Source organism: Saccoglossus kowalevskii, chromosome 6 (assembly GCF_978046115.1).
Source record: "Saccoglossus kowalevskii chromosome 6, keSacKowa6.1, whole genome shotgun sequence".
Taxonomy (NCBI): Eukaryota; Metazoa; Hemichordata; class Enteropneusta; family Harrimaniidae; genus Saccoglossus; species Saccoglossus kowalevskii.
Genome location: NC_140646.1, coordinates 34839173 through 34853219, shown reverse-complemented (window position 1 = coordinate 34853219; position 14047 = coordinate 34839173). Strand labels below are relative to the sequence as shown.

The 14047-nt window shown below is 35.0% G+C and overlaps 1 protein-coding gene across 1 annotated transcript in view; it reads left to right on the top strand.

Annotated features, from left to right (window-relative positions):
• The window catches only part of LOC100375074 (conserved oligomeric Golgi complex subunit 4-like), a 41043-nt gene extending 28933 nt beyond the window's left edge, over window positions 1–12110 (top strand). Inside the window, exons 11-18 of the mRNA XM_085500435.1 lie at window positions 1653–1738; window positions 3743–3962; window positions 4511–4684; window positions 5074–5250; window positions 5699–5800; window positions 6467–6595; window positions 6930–7021; window positions 7348–12110. Of these exons, the coding sequence (XP_085356561.1) occupies window positions 1653–1738; window positions 3743–3962; window positions 4511–4684; window positions 5074–5250; window positions 5699–5800; window positions 6467–6595; window positions 6930–7021; window positions 7348–7390 (1023 nt within the window). The 3' untranslated portion in view covers window positions 7391–12110. The remainder of the gene's footprint in view (window positions 1–1652; window positions 1739–3742; window positions 3963–4510; window positions 4685–5073; window positions 5251–5698; window positions 5801–6466; window positions 6596–6929; window positions 7022–7347) is intronic.
• The last annotated feature ends 1937 nt before the right edge of the window (window positions 12111–14047 follow it).

Here is a 14047-nt window from a genome sequence, read left to right as displayed (position 1 = left end):
CAAACTTCTTACTGAGACAAATTTATCTCGCCTAGATCTGAGACCTATTTTACTATATTATTGAATATTTCACACTTGATGTCTTGGTTGCCAATCTACCAGTTACCCTTTCGTACTACAATTGATACTCGTCTCAGAGAATTTAAACTCAAAATAATCCATAATATTCTGACCACAAACAAAACATTATTCAAGATGAACCCTCCCATTGTGGAGTCTGATCTGTGTACTTTCTGTTCATCATGCTCTGAATCTCTTATTCATTTGTTTTACCAATGTCAATGCACCCAAGATTTTTGGGAAACACTGTACATGCTTTGGGGGGGGGGGGAGCTTGGCCTGAGGGCATTCCCGAATGCACAACAAATCCTTTTGGGGGATGATAACTTTACATGTTTAGTCAACTTCCTCTTTCTGGTAGCAACAAAATATATTTACTTGTGTAGACATAAAAATAAAAAAGCCAGAACTCATGGCATACAAAAGATATGTAAAATATTTCCTGGAGTACTTCATTGCTGTCCGACGGAATAAGTTGACTTCTCATAACAAGAAATGGGGATATTTTATGAAAAATGTTACCCAATCCACTTCACAATATGTAGATTAATTGCAATTTGTAATGTACAAACCAGGTATGTAAGATGTTAATTTCAGTGCAAACTCCAATAAAAGTTTATAAATACAAAAAAAAATTTCTTACTGAGTGAATTGTTATGCAAATTAGGGGCCAGTGCAGATCAGCCACAAATTAGCAATTATCTTAGCTTCTTTTTAGTGCACATTCCAGAACTTTAAAAAAAAATAGCTCCTAGACGCTTTGACCTTTTGTTTTGAAATTTTCACAAATGATTGACAATGCGTTTATCTTCAAAACGCCGTCGGAGTATTGTTTTTAGTTGAATAGTGTTACAGCAATCATACAGACAACTTGCCTGGGTGTTAATTTATGCATAAACTTGAAGTAGTGAAATTTGAGCTGCTGCCCTGCAAAATTGACAACTGGTAGACAGTTTTCAAGACGGCGCTTTCTTCATAGTAAACAGATGTACCCATAAACCAATTTTGACAGGAAACAGAAGCATGGTTTAGAAGCTAATTTTTTTTTAAATCACTTTTGACCAAAAAAGAACATTTTTGTGCATATTTCAAACTAGTGTCCATAAAAATAAAATACTAACAAAACTTCAAAATTCATACAATAAGCTTTCCAAAAATATATAGTTTTGTGGACAAGGGAGGTCATCTTGGTTTCCTAATTAACTAATTAAAATACCTGTCAGGCAAACTGCATCTCTACCTTAAGTTAGTGTAAACAAACCTGCCTGCGTGTGGCGCATTTTGGTAATTTTATGTCGTAGTGTGGTTGATTATTCATATCGACCTTTTAAGTCATTTTAATTTTAGTAACTGGAACTAAATTCATTTTACAAGAATCTAATTTCTTTGAGTTTGACATATTTGAAAAAAATCTTAATATTCACAATGTCTTGTCTTTGTGAGTTATCAAAATTAATTGTAGTGAAATCGTAACAGGTTGCAGTATATTTTACTTCCCAAGATAACGATAATAGAGACTTTTTAGAAGATTGCGATGGTATGGGTATGGGTATGGTATGTGTTCATAGTGTTATATTTATATTCTATTTTAGGCTATCAAACTTGATGCTATGGAATCAGGTGCCTATACCTCCAGTATGGTGGATGATACATTCTTTATTGTCAAAAAATCAGTCAGGTAAGTAGTTTTGCTGGCGTAGAAGTTGAATGTCATATTTTTGAATGGTGCCCCAGTAGTAAACTTTAAGAAAATTTGTGTATTTGTGATTCTTTTTTTACACTGACCTTGTACAAATGATTGAAATCTTGCAAATTAAGCTTTTCAAACTATTTTCTCATTTGACGATTGGCCGCACAGCAAGAGTCGTCCCAACCACATTCATAGCCATTTTTCAGGTTTTCTGTTAATGCACTTTATTTGTGAATTTCATCAAAAATATTTGTTTTCGTTTTTTATATAGATTTTTATCTAAAGAACATTCTGTGAAAATTTGACCGATGAATTTTTATTGGAACACTGTTAAAATTGATCGCTATTTTCTGGTTAAAAATAAAAAACGTTTCGATTCTAGGGTTACGCGATTATTCATTATTGTGCGTTCGCTTCCTGGAGTTGGTTCTCAATACATAAAAATCTTCGAGAATAAATAATTCAATATCACACTTTGTACTCTTCACGGTAAACCATAGGCTCTGAAATACTCGTAGATTTTTTATTTAAAATACATGGAAGAGAAGCCATAATGTTTTGGTCGAGATAAAAAGTCACCTTCTCAGGACTCCCCCCCCCCCTGTTTAATAATTCATGAGATGACGTCATATTTACTGGACATTGCCACATGTTTTTACCGACCCCATCAAAACACTGGTACGAATGACGTGTTTCTGATTTATATATTCATGAGCAGTTGTTCTGCTTCAACGATTTTACATCAAATGTCTATCTCTATACGTTAACTTTCAATTTCAATGGTCTAGAAAGTCTGACAAAGCAGTAATTCCCGGTTTAACGTGCAAATATGCAAATTAGCATTTTTCTCGTCTTCTATTTTTGGTGAATTCTTGGGTTTTAAATTAAAATAGCTGATAGACGCTTAGGCCATTTGTCTCAAAATTTTCACACATTATTGACAAGGTGTTCCCCCTTCAAAATGCGTCTGGACAGTTTATTACGGCAAGTGGAACAAAAATAACAAGTTCGCAATTAATATAGATATATAAATTATGCAAAAATAGAAAAGAGTGAACGTTGAGGTCATGCTGTGCGACTTTGTAAGCCGTTAGAGAGATGAGTGGACGCATTTGAATTAGTAGTATACCAAGGTATCCGGTGATGTAATTTTACCCACAAGCGGACTTGAAGTTTTTAAGCTATTAAGCCAAAAAAGCATATTTTTGACCCAAAATCAGAAACGTATTCTGGGTATTTAAAATAAAGACAAGTTTTACAAAGTTTGTATAATAAGCTTTCAGAAAATATATAACATGTTGGATATATAATACCATCTTCATTGTCTAATTGCTCAATTAAAAAGAAAGCCAAATAAACTGCCTTAAATTTCTGTCGTTTGTACATTGTTAAACCCTAATTGTACCAAATCCTTGAAAACTTTACAGAGCTGGTGTAATCAAGGTTAAAAGACGAGTATAAACATTTGGTTTTCAAAGGAAAAATCTGATGACAGTATTTTTTACATATCTGGCATTAACAACTTGACACATAGAAACAAAATTTAAAAAAAATTATAATAATAATAATTATTGTCAGAGGTACATTACTTGGGGTTTGCAACTCGCATAGTACTGTATGGTGACATCATGTCAAGATCCCATTCAAGTCTCTTCTCGTAGATAACGAGACTGAGGCTACGACCTTCTGACATGACGAATATATTCAAGGTTTGTAATAAAAAAAATAAACTTTTCTTGTCACTATCATAGTGAAAAATGTAATATATCAAAAATGTACAGAAAATATAGTTCTCGTAATCCGTCATATCGTGGGCAGCTATTTTGATCCACCTGGACATCCCAGTATCCTAGTTACCTCGGGCATGCGCATTCGCATTTTTCTGAGTTGGAACGCTTATGCGAGAGCGAGATTGTGACGGGATCTTGGTATCATGTCACCGTAGTTACAAACCCCAAGTAATGTACCTCTGTTATTGTATATTTGTTACAGGCGAGCTATTTCCAGTTCGAGCATAGATTGTGTTTGTGCAATGTTAAACCATGCTTGTATCTTGCTGGAATCAGACTTCTGCGATGTTCTTTACAATAAATTCCGCACTGGGTTTCCCTCAGGCTCTCTCGACATGACACAGGCATATAATTTATTACAACAGGGCAAGTTACCAACCGCATCAACAGCTGATTCTAACGCAGTCAAAGCGGCTTTCTTGGTATGTAGAACATTACTTGATGTGTAATGTGAAAATGTGAATTTGAGATGAAATGAGGGAACTGGTGATGAAATAATTAAATTATTATTGCACAAGAGATAATTATTCACAAATTGATGAAATCATAAAATTTTGTAACATTGAAAATTTCCCAATTCAAATACTGTATTTGTTCTATTAGAAGTGCATCCCCAAAAGAAGTGCATATAAACCCAATCACATTTGTTGCTGAATCATTAAAATATGACTTATTTTAACCGTATAAATACCTCTGTAATTTACATAAGTGTATGTGCTACTTTTAGAGATAATAAATAACATATTTGCTCTATTGAAAGTGTTTGCACCTATGTACATTATATGTGTGTGTGTTTGTATCGGGAAAAATAAATCATAATTTAATGATTCAGTGTACAACACTGGGAATTTATTTTTTTATATGAACTTCTTGCGGAAATTCGCTTTTAATAGGATGCCATTGAATTCACAAAATGTCAAATGTCGTATATTTATTGTTGTGACAATGTGTTTATATCTTATGTGTCTAGACAACTGTTAACAATGCTGAAGTGAGTGGTGAGTACGTGATAACGCTAAAAAAAAGCTTACAAGATCAGTGTACCAGTCTCTACGGATACACCAGTGAACAAGGCAAGGCCAAATTAGAAAGTTGTTTGTCTGATCTTGGTAATGTGTCAAATAAATTTAAAGATGTTTTGCAGGTAAGTCTGGTTACCATAGTTACTTTTAAACTCGCTATCACTAATTCAAAAATGTTTCTAGACAAGGTTGTATTAAAATAATAAATTTAAGTCATTCGTTTAAATTCTGCAATGTGCAACCAAGGTCTACAATATAGATTCCGTCCGGTACCAGCAAGTTTGAGTTGCAAACTGATGGTTCAAATCCCAAATCCCAAATCCCAACCCCAATACTTCTGAGATATGATGTTTAAGCATGTCCAGTTACCATTTGGTAGACCTAAACAATGTACAGCATTTATTATGGAGAACTGAGCATATACCTAATGAATACATAAAATGTATCATCATGGAATTTGCATGCCCTTGGTTATCAGCCTTTGCTTACTAGTATGTACATTTCATTCCAGTATGGTCTCAATCAGCTGAATGCGAGTGCAATCAAACCACGCATCAAACCAATGGTGGATGCATTCCTGTCGGCCAATCACAATATAACAGAAGAAGAGTTTTCAAACTACGAAGCCAATGATCCATTTGTACAGCACTTCATTATGAGTTTGGAACAGCTGCTTCACACATTCAAGGTATGATCACCACTTTGTAATACTTTTAGTACCCCGCAATGTACAATGTAACATTTACTATCAAGTTCATGAACTTTTTCACCACCAGTTCCTTCTTTTCGTCACATTTATAGTCAGCACTTTCCTTCAGAAAATTGGTACAAAATAGCCAAATATTTTTAGTATAAACTGAAAATTGACCCAAATTTTGTCTGTTGTCTCGAAAATATTGAAGAATGTATTGAAAAAAAAAGAGCATAAATATTTGGGCGTGAAAACGGACGGCGGTGAAAAAGTTAAAACCCAGTGAATATATACATATGCTAAAAATAGTGAAATTAAATACCAACTTGAGTGATATCATGCATTTTTAGTGTATTTTCAGTATTAGCTGAAGGCTGCTATGTAAACACTGTAACAATTTATAGTAATCCTGAATTTTAATTGTTGTGGTTTTGTTTTTCTCTAGAGTTCCTTGACAACCAGTAACTATGATGCATTAGTGAGTTTGCTGACCAATGAAGTGGTCAGTCAGTTAGAAAAAGCTGTCATGAAATCAGTCTTCAATAGGGTAGGTTCACAAACTATAATGTGTAGCATTCAAATTCATTTGAAGTTGAATGATTCAAACTTCCATGAGTAAATTCTTCTAGATACCATTTTAAACAGTTTTCATAAATTTTGCAAGTCAGTGTAAAACATTGTAGCAGTGACAATTTCCTCAGGGTTCTACAATACAGTGTCAGAGACTTTTGCACAATATAGTCTTCACAATCGCCATAAAATCATGAAATTACGAAAATTCTTAGTAGTGAAAATTAAGCAGTTTACAGTATTTGGTAAAAATTTTTTTTTTTCAGTTATTTTTATCATTTTTGATTCGCCAAAACGTTTTTGTTATAGATGTTTTATAAATTTCAAATGACATTTGAAAAATACTTTAATTAAACACCTTTGCAGATACATTGCAGTAAATTGGCCAATGATTAGGTGAAACACTCAACCCACATGGGCATTTGCTATTACCAAATTTCTTTTATAGCCAATGAAGGTGTCTTCTTTGGATTTGAATGAAGCACGAGTGTTTTCAGAATAAATAATGGTTGGCATAAAGGAAAACAAATGACTTAGCTGGTCCATTAATATATGTATTAAATTTGTATTTATATCAAAAATATATTTATTTATCAGGACTGTGATAGGACAAGATTTCTGTAGTTTTATGCTCTATTTTTAGCTTGGTGGTCTTCAGTTTGATAAAGAACTTCGTGCCTTGGTGGGATATTTAACATCGGTAACACAATGGACTATAAGAGATAAATTCGCCAGATTAACACAGATGGCTACAATACTCAACTTAGAAAGGGTATGTGTGATTTATGTTGTTTAATTTAAATGTTAATGCAAAGTGCTGTAAATTAACATACACTATACTATTTCAGGCTCCATTAGTGTCAAATATTTTATAATAGTTTATGCTACTGTATTTTATCAATCTTTGTTTTTATGACCCCCTACAGATATTTTGCACTTTCATAAAATCTCTGTAAAACCTATGTAAGCTGGATTCCTGCCTAACCTGAACTGTAAATTGGAAACATGACCAAACTTGTCCTGTACGTGGTTTTACAAAAGACTAGTGTAAACAAAACACCTCTATTGATTGTTTATCTTGCTTCATTTTGTACATTTTTTGGCAGGTTACTGAAATCCTAGATTATTGGGGACCAAACTCAGGACCTCTGACCTGGAGGTTGACCCCAGCAGAGGTCAGACAGGTTCTTGCACTAAGGTAAGTTGATGCCGTACAAATAACCTTTGAACTCCAGGTTTAACCAAGGTTACTGTTGTGAATATTTGACCTTTGACCTGAAAGTTGACGTCCAGCTGAAGTCTGGTGGATTCATACCTGTTTAGCATTGAGTCAAACTGGTGTAGTATAATTAGAGTTTGGTGAAGTTGTAGAGGTATTATGATATCAAATGAATATGTTCCTATATTGCATTCCTGTTTCTAATGTAGTTTTATTTATGTATATGGATTTGTAAGATCGACAGTGCTCTATAGGGATGATTAGTACCAATGTAACAATGTCTGCATTTTTCATTTTTCTCAAAGGATTGACTTTCGAAGTGAAGATATCAAGAGACTTAAACTTTAACGTTGACTACTGGAGGCAAGAAATTCTGATGGACTCCAGCAGTGACTTGTGGTAGCATAGAATTCTGATGGACATTCACTTCTGTGTTTTGCTAAGCTGGCCATTCACTGTTGATGTTCAATATGGAGGACCTTATACCAGTACATAGGAGCACCTAAGTACAGACTTTGTCATCAGATAGACACATATTAGTCACAATATCTCACTTACCGGTAGTTGCTGTAAGAGGCTTTGAGACTTTATTATGAGAGAGTTATGGGGCCCAATAGCTCTCCAAGTAGTTATCAGAACAGATATTAGGCCACAATATTTCCCCTAAGTTGCTGTAAGTTTTGAGACTTTATTGTGGAAAAGAAGTAGGCCTTAATGTCATGAACTAAGAGCAGAATAGACCATTTTCCGTTCACTGCGAGAATCAAGCGTTATGCGTGAAATCGAATGTAAAAACAGGACAAACAAAGGTCATATTGTACCCCAGACCATTCGTCCCGGTGTTATCGCTATCGCCACACGAGACTCCAGCTTGTCTCCTATACAATTTGACTGCGCACATCCAGAAAGTAGATGTAGCTGTGATTGGTGGAATACTAATGAGTTGAGTGTCAATCAAACGCCCACGCTATCTTTAGTAAACAAAGTCACGTGACACGCGCCATTTTAGTTTTGATTAGTTCATCGGATCGGAGTGGTCGGGCAGGCGATTTCAAGGCAGCACGCTTAACCCTTTCGTTCACAGGTTGGGAGATATTAGAATGACTGACAATTTCACGCCACTGTTTTACATTATTGTCGGATTTGTCTACGCTATCAATCTTTCTCTTACAAACTAGACATAGATGAGACGACAGAGTCGCTCCTTTCACAACGTCGCACTGGATCAAATTGGAAAGACGATTTCCATAAGTTATCCCTCCTGCTTTTCCTGGCTTGAATAAATTCACACACGACTTTAACTGTCCACAAACTCGAAGACTACACGAACACAGTCTACAATAGTCGTCCGCAACAATATGTATGTATTTCTTCGGTGTACTGATGCACGAATGCACCGTGACACGGTGTTTCTCGGGTGTCGCCATCGCTGAGAATGCCGCCGGCGCAATTTTTCACCGAACTCGCGATTCTGTTTTGCAACATTTTATCAATATTCCCTTTGACAAAATCGCCGACAAAAGCTCTGCTTTGCGGATCTTTTGTTCTATAATTCTTAATGCAAACACCGACCCTAGTAGTAATTAGTAACGTCGCCTAGTACAAATGAACGGTCGCCATTGCAAATCGAACATCCTTTTGAAATTTGGACGTCGGGCAGGCGATTTCAAGGCACCGCACTTAAATATTAGCAACATATTTTTCTGAGCGGTTGTTTATTCTCTTTCAAACGAGACATAAATGTGACGACATAGTCGATCCCTTGTCCACCGCTAAGAATGCCGCAATGTTTCGTTCGTTTTGCAACATGCCACAAATCGTCGAAAAAAACACCACTTCGACGGAAGCTTGCGTAATAAGGGGGTTAAAACAAGAAAACAAATGCCATGTTTAATACATATCGACCTGTTTTACTTGCGAAAGATAACGGAACATGAACTCGTTTCGTGCGACTTCGGAACCCGAAGGAACACACCAACAACGTTGAATTTACCCGCTATCTTCCAAATATGGTATATTAATTTATTCAGTTGTTTATTTAGAGTGACGTCCGCGGTCGAATGCGATTGGCTATCGATGTCAGTGCAAAGGTCATATGAATATTAAAATTAAGTGGGCGGAAGGAAAATTGTATAGGAGACAAGCTGGAGTCTCGTGTGGCGATAGCGATAACACCGGGACGAATGGTCTGGGGTAGTCATATTGTTGTAGTGTCGTCAAACATCGTGTGGTATTCGACAAACGCAAAAGTGTTTTGGGGGACATTTCCATGCTTAATAATGTGCTGTCCGCATTTGATAATAGGCAATTTCAATGAAGTAAGGGTATTCGAAAGCAATATTCCTCTGTCGAAGATCGGCCGATCGATGTGAGCTACGAAATAAAGAAATTCGAGTTCAAAATCAAATTGTTCAATTTTTGCGGCAGACGTTTGACTCGCGTCTTTCATGCAACTCACGAGATCTCGCAGTTGAATGGAAAAACACTTATTGCAGTCTTTGTTATTAAGTAAACTAAGGTGTTATTGGCAATATTAAATTTGTCGGTTTGGTATGCATTTCATTGTGCTCAAACTATATCAGTAAAACTGTATGTCCTTTCTTTGGTCAAAAATCAAACATTACTTTGATATGTATTTGTGAGGGCTGTTCTAATGATAACCCTAATACTGTCTGTTATGTGTGATCACTGTCACTACACTAACGTAAAGTCTATCAGAGGTACATTACTTGGGGTTTGCAACGCGCATAGTACTGTATGGTGACATGTCAAGATCCCATTCAAGTCTCATCTCGTAGATAGCGAGACTGTTGCTATGAACTTCTGACATGACATAAGGTGGTTTGTAATAAAACAATAAAACATGTATTACCAAATGCATAGTGAAAAAATGTAATACATCGAAAATGTACAGAAAATATAGTTATTGTAATCCGTCATATCGTGAGCAGCTATTTTGATCCACCAGGACATCCCAGTATCCTTGTTACCTCGGGCATACACATTTTTCTGAGTTGGAACGCTTATGCGAGAGCGAGATTGAAACAGGATCTTGGTATCAGGTCACCGTAGTTTCAAACCCCAAGTAATGTACCTCTGGTGCTATGTAGTAAACAGATTTGAATTTGTATGGCATTTGCAGCCAATCATAAACTCCCAACTGGTGACTTTCAAAACGACTGAAGAAATGAGTTGACTGTATACTTCTATTAAGTATTAAAACTTATTTAGACAATGTTTAGCTCCATCGCAAATTTATCAATCCAAAGACTGAAGCTAGGTGCATTACGATTAGTTCACCATTTAAATTCAAACCACTGTGACACCCACCATTTTGTGTGATATTGTCCTCTGTCCAATCTTATATGTATCAGTATATTGATTGACACCCTTTTCATTAATAATTATAATAATAATATCTATACTCACTTTATGAGCTGTGGTCTTCCATATAGCACACAGACTTGGCACAATTGTAGCAATAATTGGCAGTTCTGGAGTTGTGATAAAAAGACAAGTTACCCTTTGCCTGTTGCTAGGGACTTCCCAGATGGTGCTCTATTATTACTTATTCCATCCCTCAACTCAAACCACTTGAATCAGAATTGTTTTTTCTCTCTAGCGTGCTGCATGCTTTTTTTTACAGAATTTTAAGTCATATACATGTATTGGGATAGGTGACTAAAGTCAACTTTGGCATTAAAGGGGATAATTAGGTTTTGGGGGGGTACTTGGCAATAAAAATATATGATATGTACACAAGCCTTTCAGAAAAAAAAAATAACTGACAGCAGATAAAATGGTTGACCCGAATTGCTAAATTCCAAAGCGTGTGCAATAGGTAATTATGCTAATGTTTTCAGGCTTCAAGTACCTGGTATTCAAATTTCTAACATTATCCAATGCATAATTTATTTATTCATGTGTCAAGTGTGATCTGAATTATCAACTATCCCCACAAACCCTCCCCATGGGACTACGTATTTGAAGTTGACTGTTGAATTACATGTGTAGTATACCGTTCAGTTAAGTTGACGCTTTACAGACTTTGGTCTAGATCTACCCATCTGAATTAGGTTGGATGGATTAGATCTTCATTTCAAATGATTTTGCTGATGGACATGGTGGTTATGTTTTATACGTGACACATGATTGTAATTAACCATTGATACTGACAACTTTTGTACTGGAAAACTGGAATTAAGGTATATGGGATGTATATTTGATACACTATGGAGTGTATGTAGCTATACATTGAATATATTTTTTGCAGTGATGTAACATTTGAAACACTGTGATTATGATGTATTTAAAGTATATTTGATACACTTATGGAGTGTATGAGGTTATATACTGTATGGTATGTATTCTCTGCAGTGGAATAATGATGAATTTGACAGTTATTTTTTGTACCTTAACAACAGTCAGTTTGTAATTATTATCAAGGTTTGACTGTGGGGGGGAGGTGGTATTATTTTCAAAACTTTCGCATGTAAATCTTGATGTATCTCTATTTGGTAATTTGTGTCTCATGTATTGCCATTGCTTGCTGATAAATTACGTGAAAAAGTATTTTCAGTGAATTTCATTTTTGATAGTACCGGTATACAGTAAAAAACAAAGGAATTCTACTTAATTATAATGAAAATGCACAAATCAGCTGAAATTTTTTGAAAAGAAAAATAATAGTGTTATTTCAAGGGGGATTGAAATTATGGAAATAATCCATCTTAGTTTTTATTTTAAGATGCTCAGTAATCCATGAGTGAGGTTGTTGAAATTTCTCAGAGTGAAACTTTGACAAACCAGACATGGGAATGGTGTAAGTTTTTAATTTAAATCCTGTTATGTTATTTTGATTGTTTCTGTATATATTTGTACAAAGGTATTTTATAAAACAATGGAATCTCATTTAGAGTTTGTCATGCAAGTGGTATATATTTTTTTTTGGAGTTGCATGGAAAAATAGGGTTATATTTGGGAGGGGTTGGGGGCAGGGAGTAGTGTTTTAAAAAAGTCGATAAGTTGGTCATCTGACTATCAACAGAATAAAATAATTTAAAAGAAATGCGTTTTGTTGTTTGTTTCATTATATACGATTTTCACAACAAATGTTCAAGAACAGTCAGTAACCTATGCTATACTGTAAAATACTTCGCTTGGAATTTATTTTCGCTATTTTCGCTAAAGGGATAATTCAGTGAAAATAAAATCAAGCGAATATACATTTTTTCCTATATTTTACATTTAAATCATCAAGAATCCGTGAAAATAAATTCTATACAAAACAAAACAAATTAATTCCAGCTAAAATAAAGTATTTTACAGTATTTTGTTCGCCTAAATGCTAACAAATTCTTAAATCATAAAAATCCTAACTCAAAAATTAAATGATTTACTAGTATTGTATTAATGGTTTCCCCTTGTGTTTAACACTGTGGTTGATTCTCGCATCCACTACTTTGCTTATTGTTTATTGGGGTTTAGGGAATATCGCACAAATATTTAAAGACCTACATAAGGTTTACAATGAATCCAAATAATGCAGCTCAGTTCCTTACAAGTCTAGCTGTTGTTTACAGCTCTTATCAAATTTCAGTCGTTTTTGTTTGTTTAAAGGTCACTATGTAGCCCTGAATTTGGCGACGTAGTGCCCAGTGAGATCTACTCTAAAAAAAAATTATGATTTTTTAAAAAGTAGACACATAGTTAATCAATTTTATTCACCATGTGCCAGACATTGTTTTAGAAAATGACTTGCAACTTCATTGATCATTGATTTCCATGCTTGCATAGCAGTACAAATGTACATTACCGATAGGTTATCAAGAACCACGTGTCCATCGATGTCCATATAGCCTTCATTGTTTTTTACTATGTGAATCAAAAACATAGTAAACATATCTTGGTAATTTATCTTTCACAATAAAAATCTAGTAAAAACAACATGTACATCTGCCTAAGTAATGTTTAGGGGCACATAAATATAAAACCAACATGGCCGCCACTTGGCCATTTTAAATAAAACCACAAAACAACCTATAAATGATGTTTAATCGATCGACGAAAATGGGTGAAGGACAATATCAATTATTGTGCTTTTTTTTGTACCAAATTTTAAAAAAATCTGCAAAAGTGTATCTCACAAACTGGGAGAAATTTAGGGTAAGACCACCGCCCTTTAAACGTATTTATATATTGCCCTGTCTAGGCCAAATAAGTAATTGTTATTTGAGGTTGGCTATGCTTCGCATAACTTGCAGGCAAGGTCATATTAACGTTACTAATTGCAACGATTACAAGAAGCGTTTTTTCGGGCAGCTGTTGACTGAGGTGTTTAATCTCTATTTTGTCTATCATGACGAGCCTTTAAAGGGCGGTAGTCGTCGTGCCGCGTCCTGTTCGATATTGGACTCATAGCGACGTAATACAACGCGTGTAAAATACATTGTTTATGAAATTCGAACACGCGCTGTGCGACGACCACCGCGCTTTAAGTGCCATGTTGTGTGTACAATAGTTCTCTTTCTTTATTTTAAATTTGATTGCATCTATTCAGAAAATACATTTCTTAATCTGGTAAAAAGCAATACAATATTTACAGAGGTAAATAGAGGAAAAGAAAACGGGAAAATACAAGTTAAATAGAATTGGAATGGGGTTGATTATATGATTGATTGCATGTGATTAAGAGGCTGAACTTTCTTTCACGAGTGAGATGCTGTTCAATGTTTTGCAGTTTATCTGAAACTAGGTAGTAACAAAATCTCATCTACGCCAACTAATCAATCCGACGATGTGCGAAAACTGCCGATGAGACCGCAGCGCCCTCATGTGGTCGGTTAGGCAGATTGAGGGTCGGCTAATCGATAATTGGAAAAATAGACCGTTGTTCATCTAAAACTGTTCAGGTTGGCCATTTTGTTCATTAATTGTTAAATCTATCTTAACAGATTTGGTTAGCAAATGGAAAACTACTAGCATTTCGCTTTTAATTGAACTTTC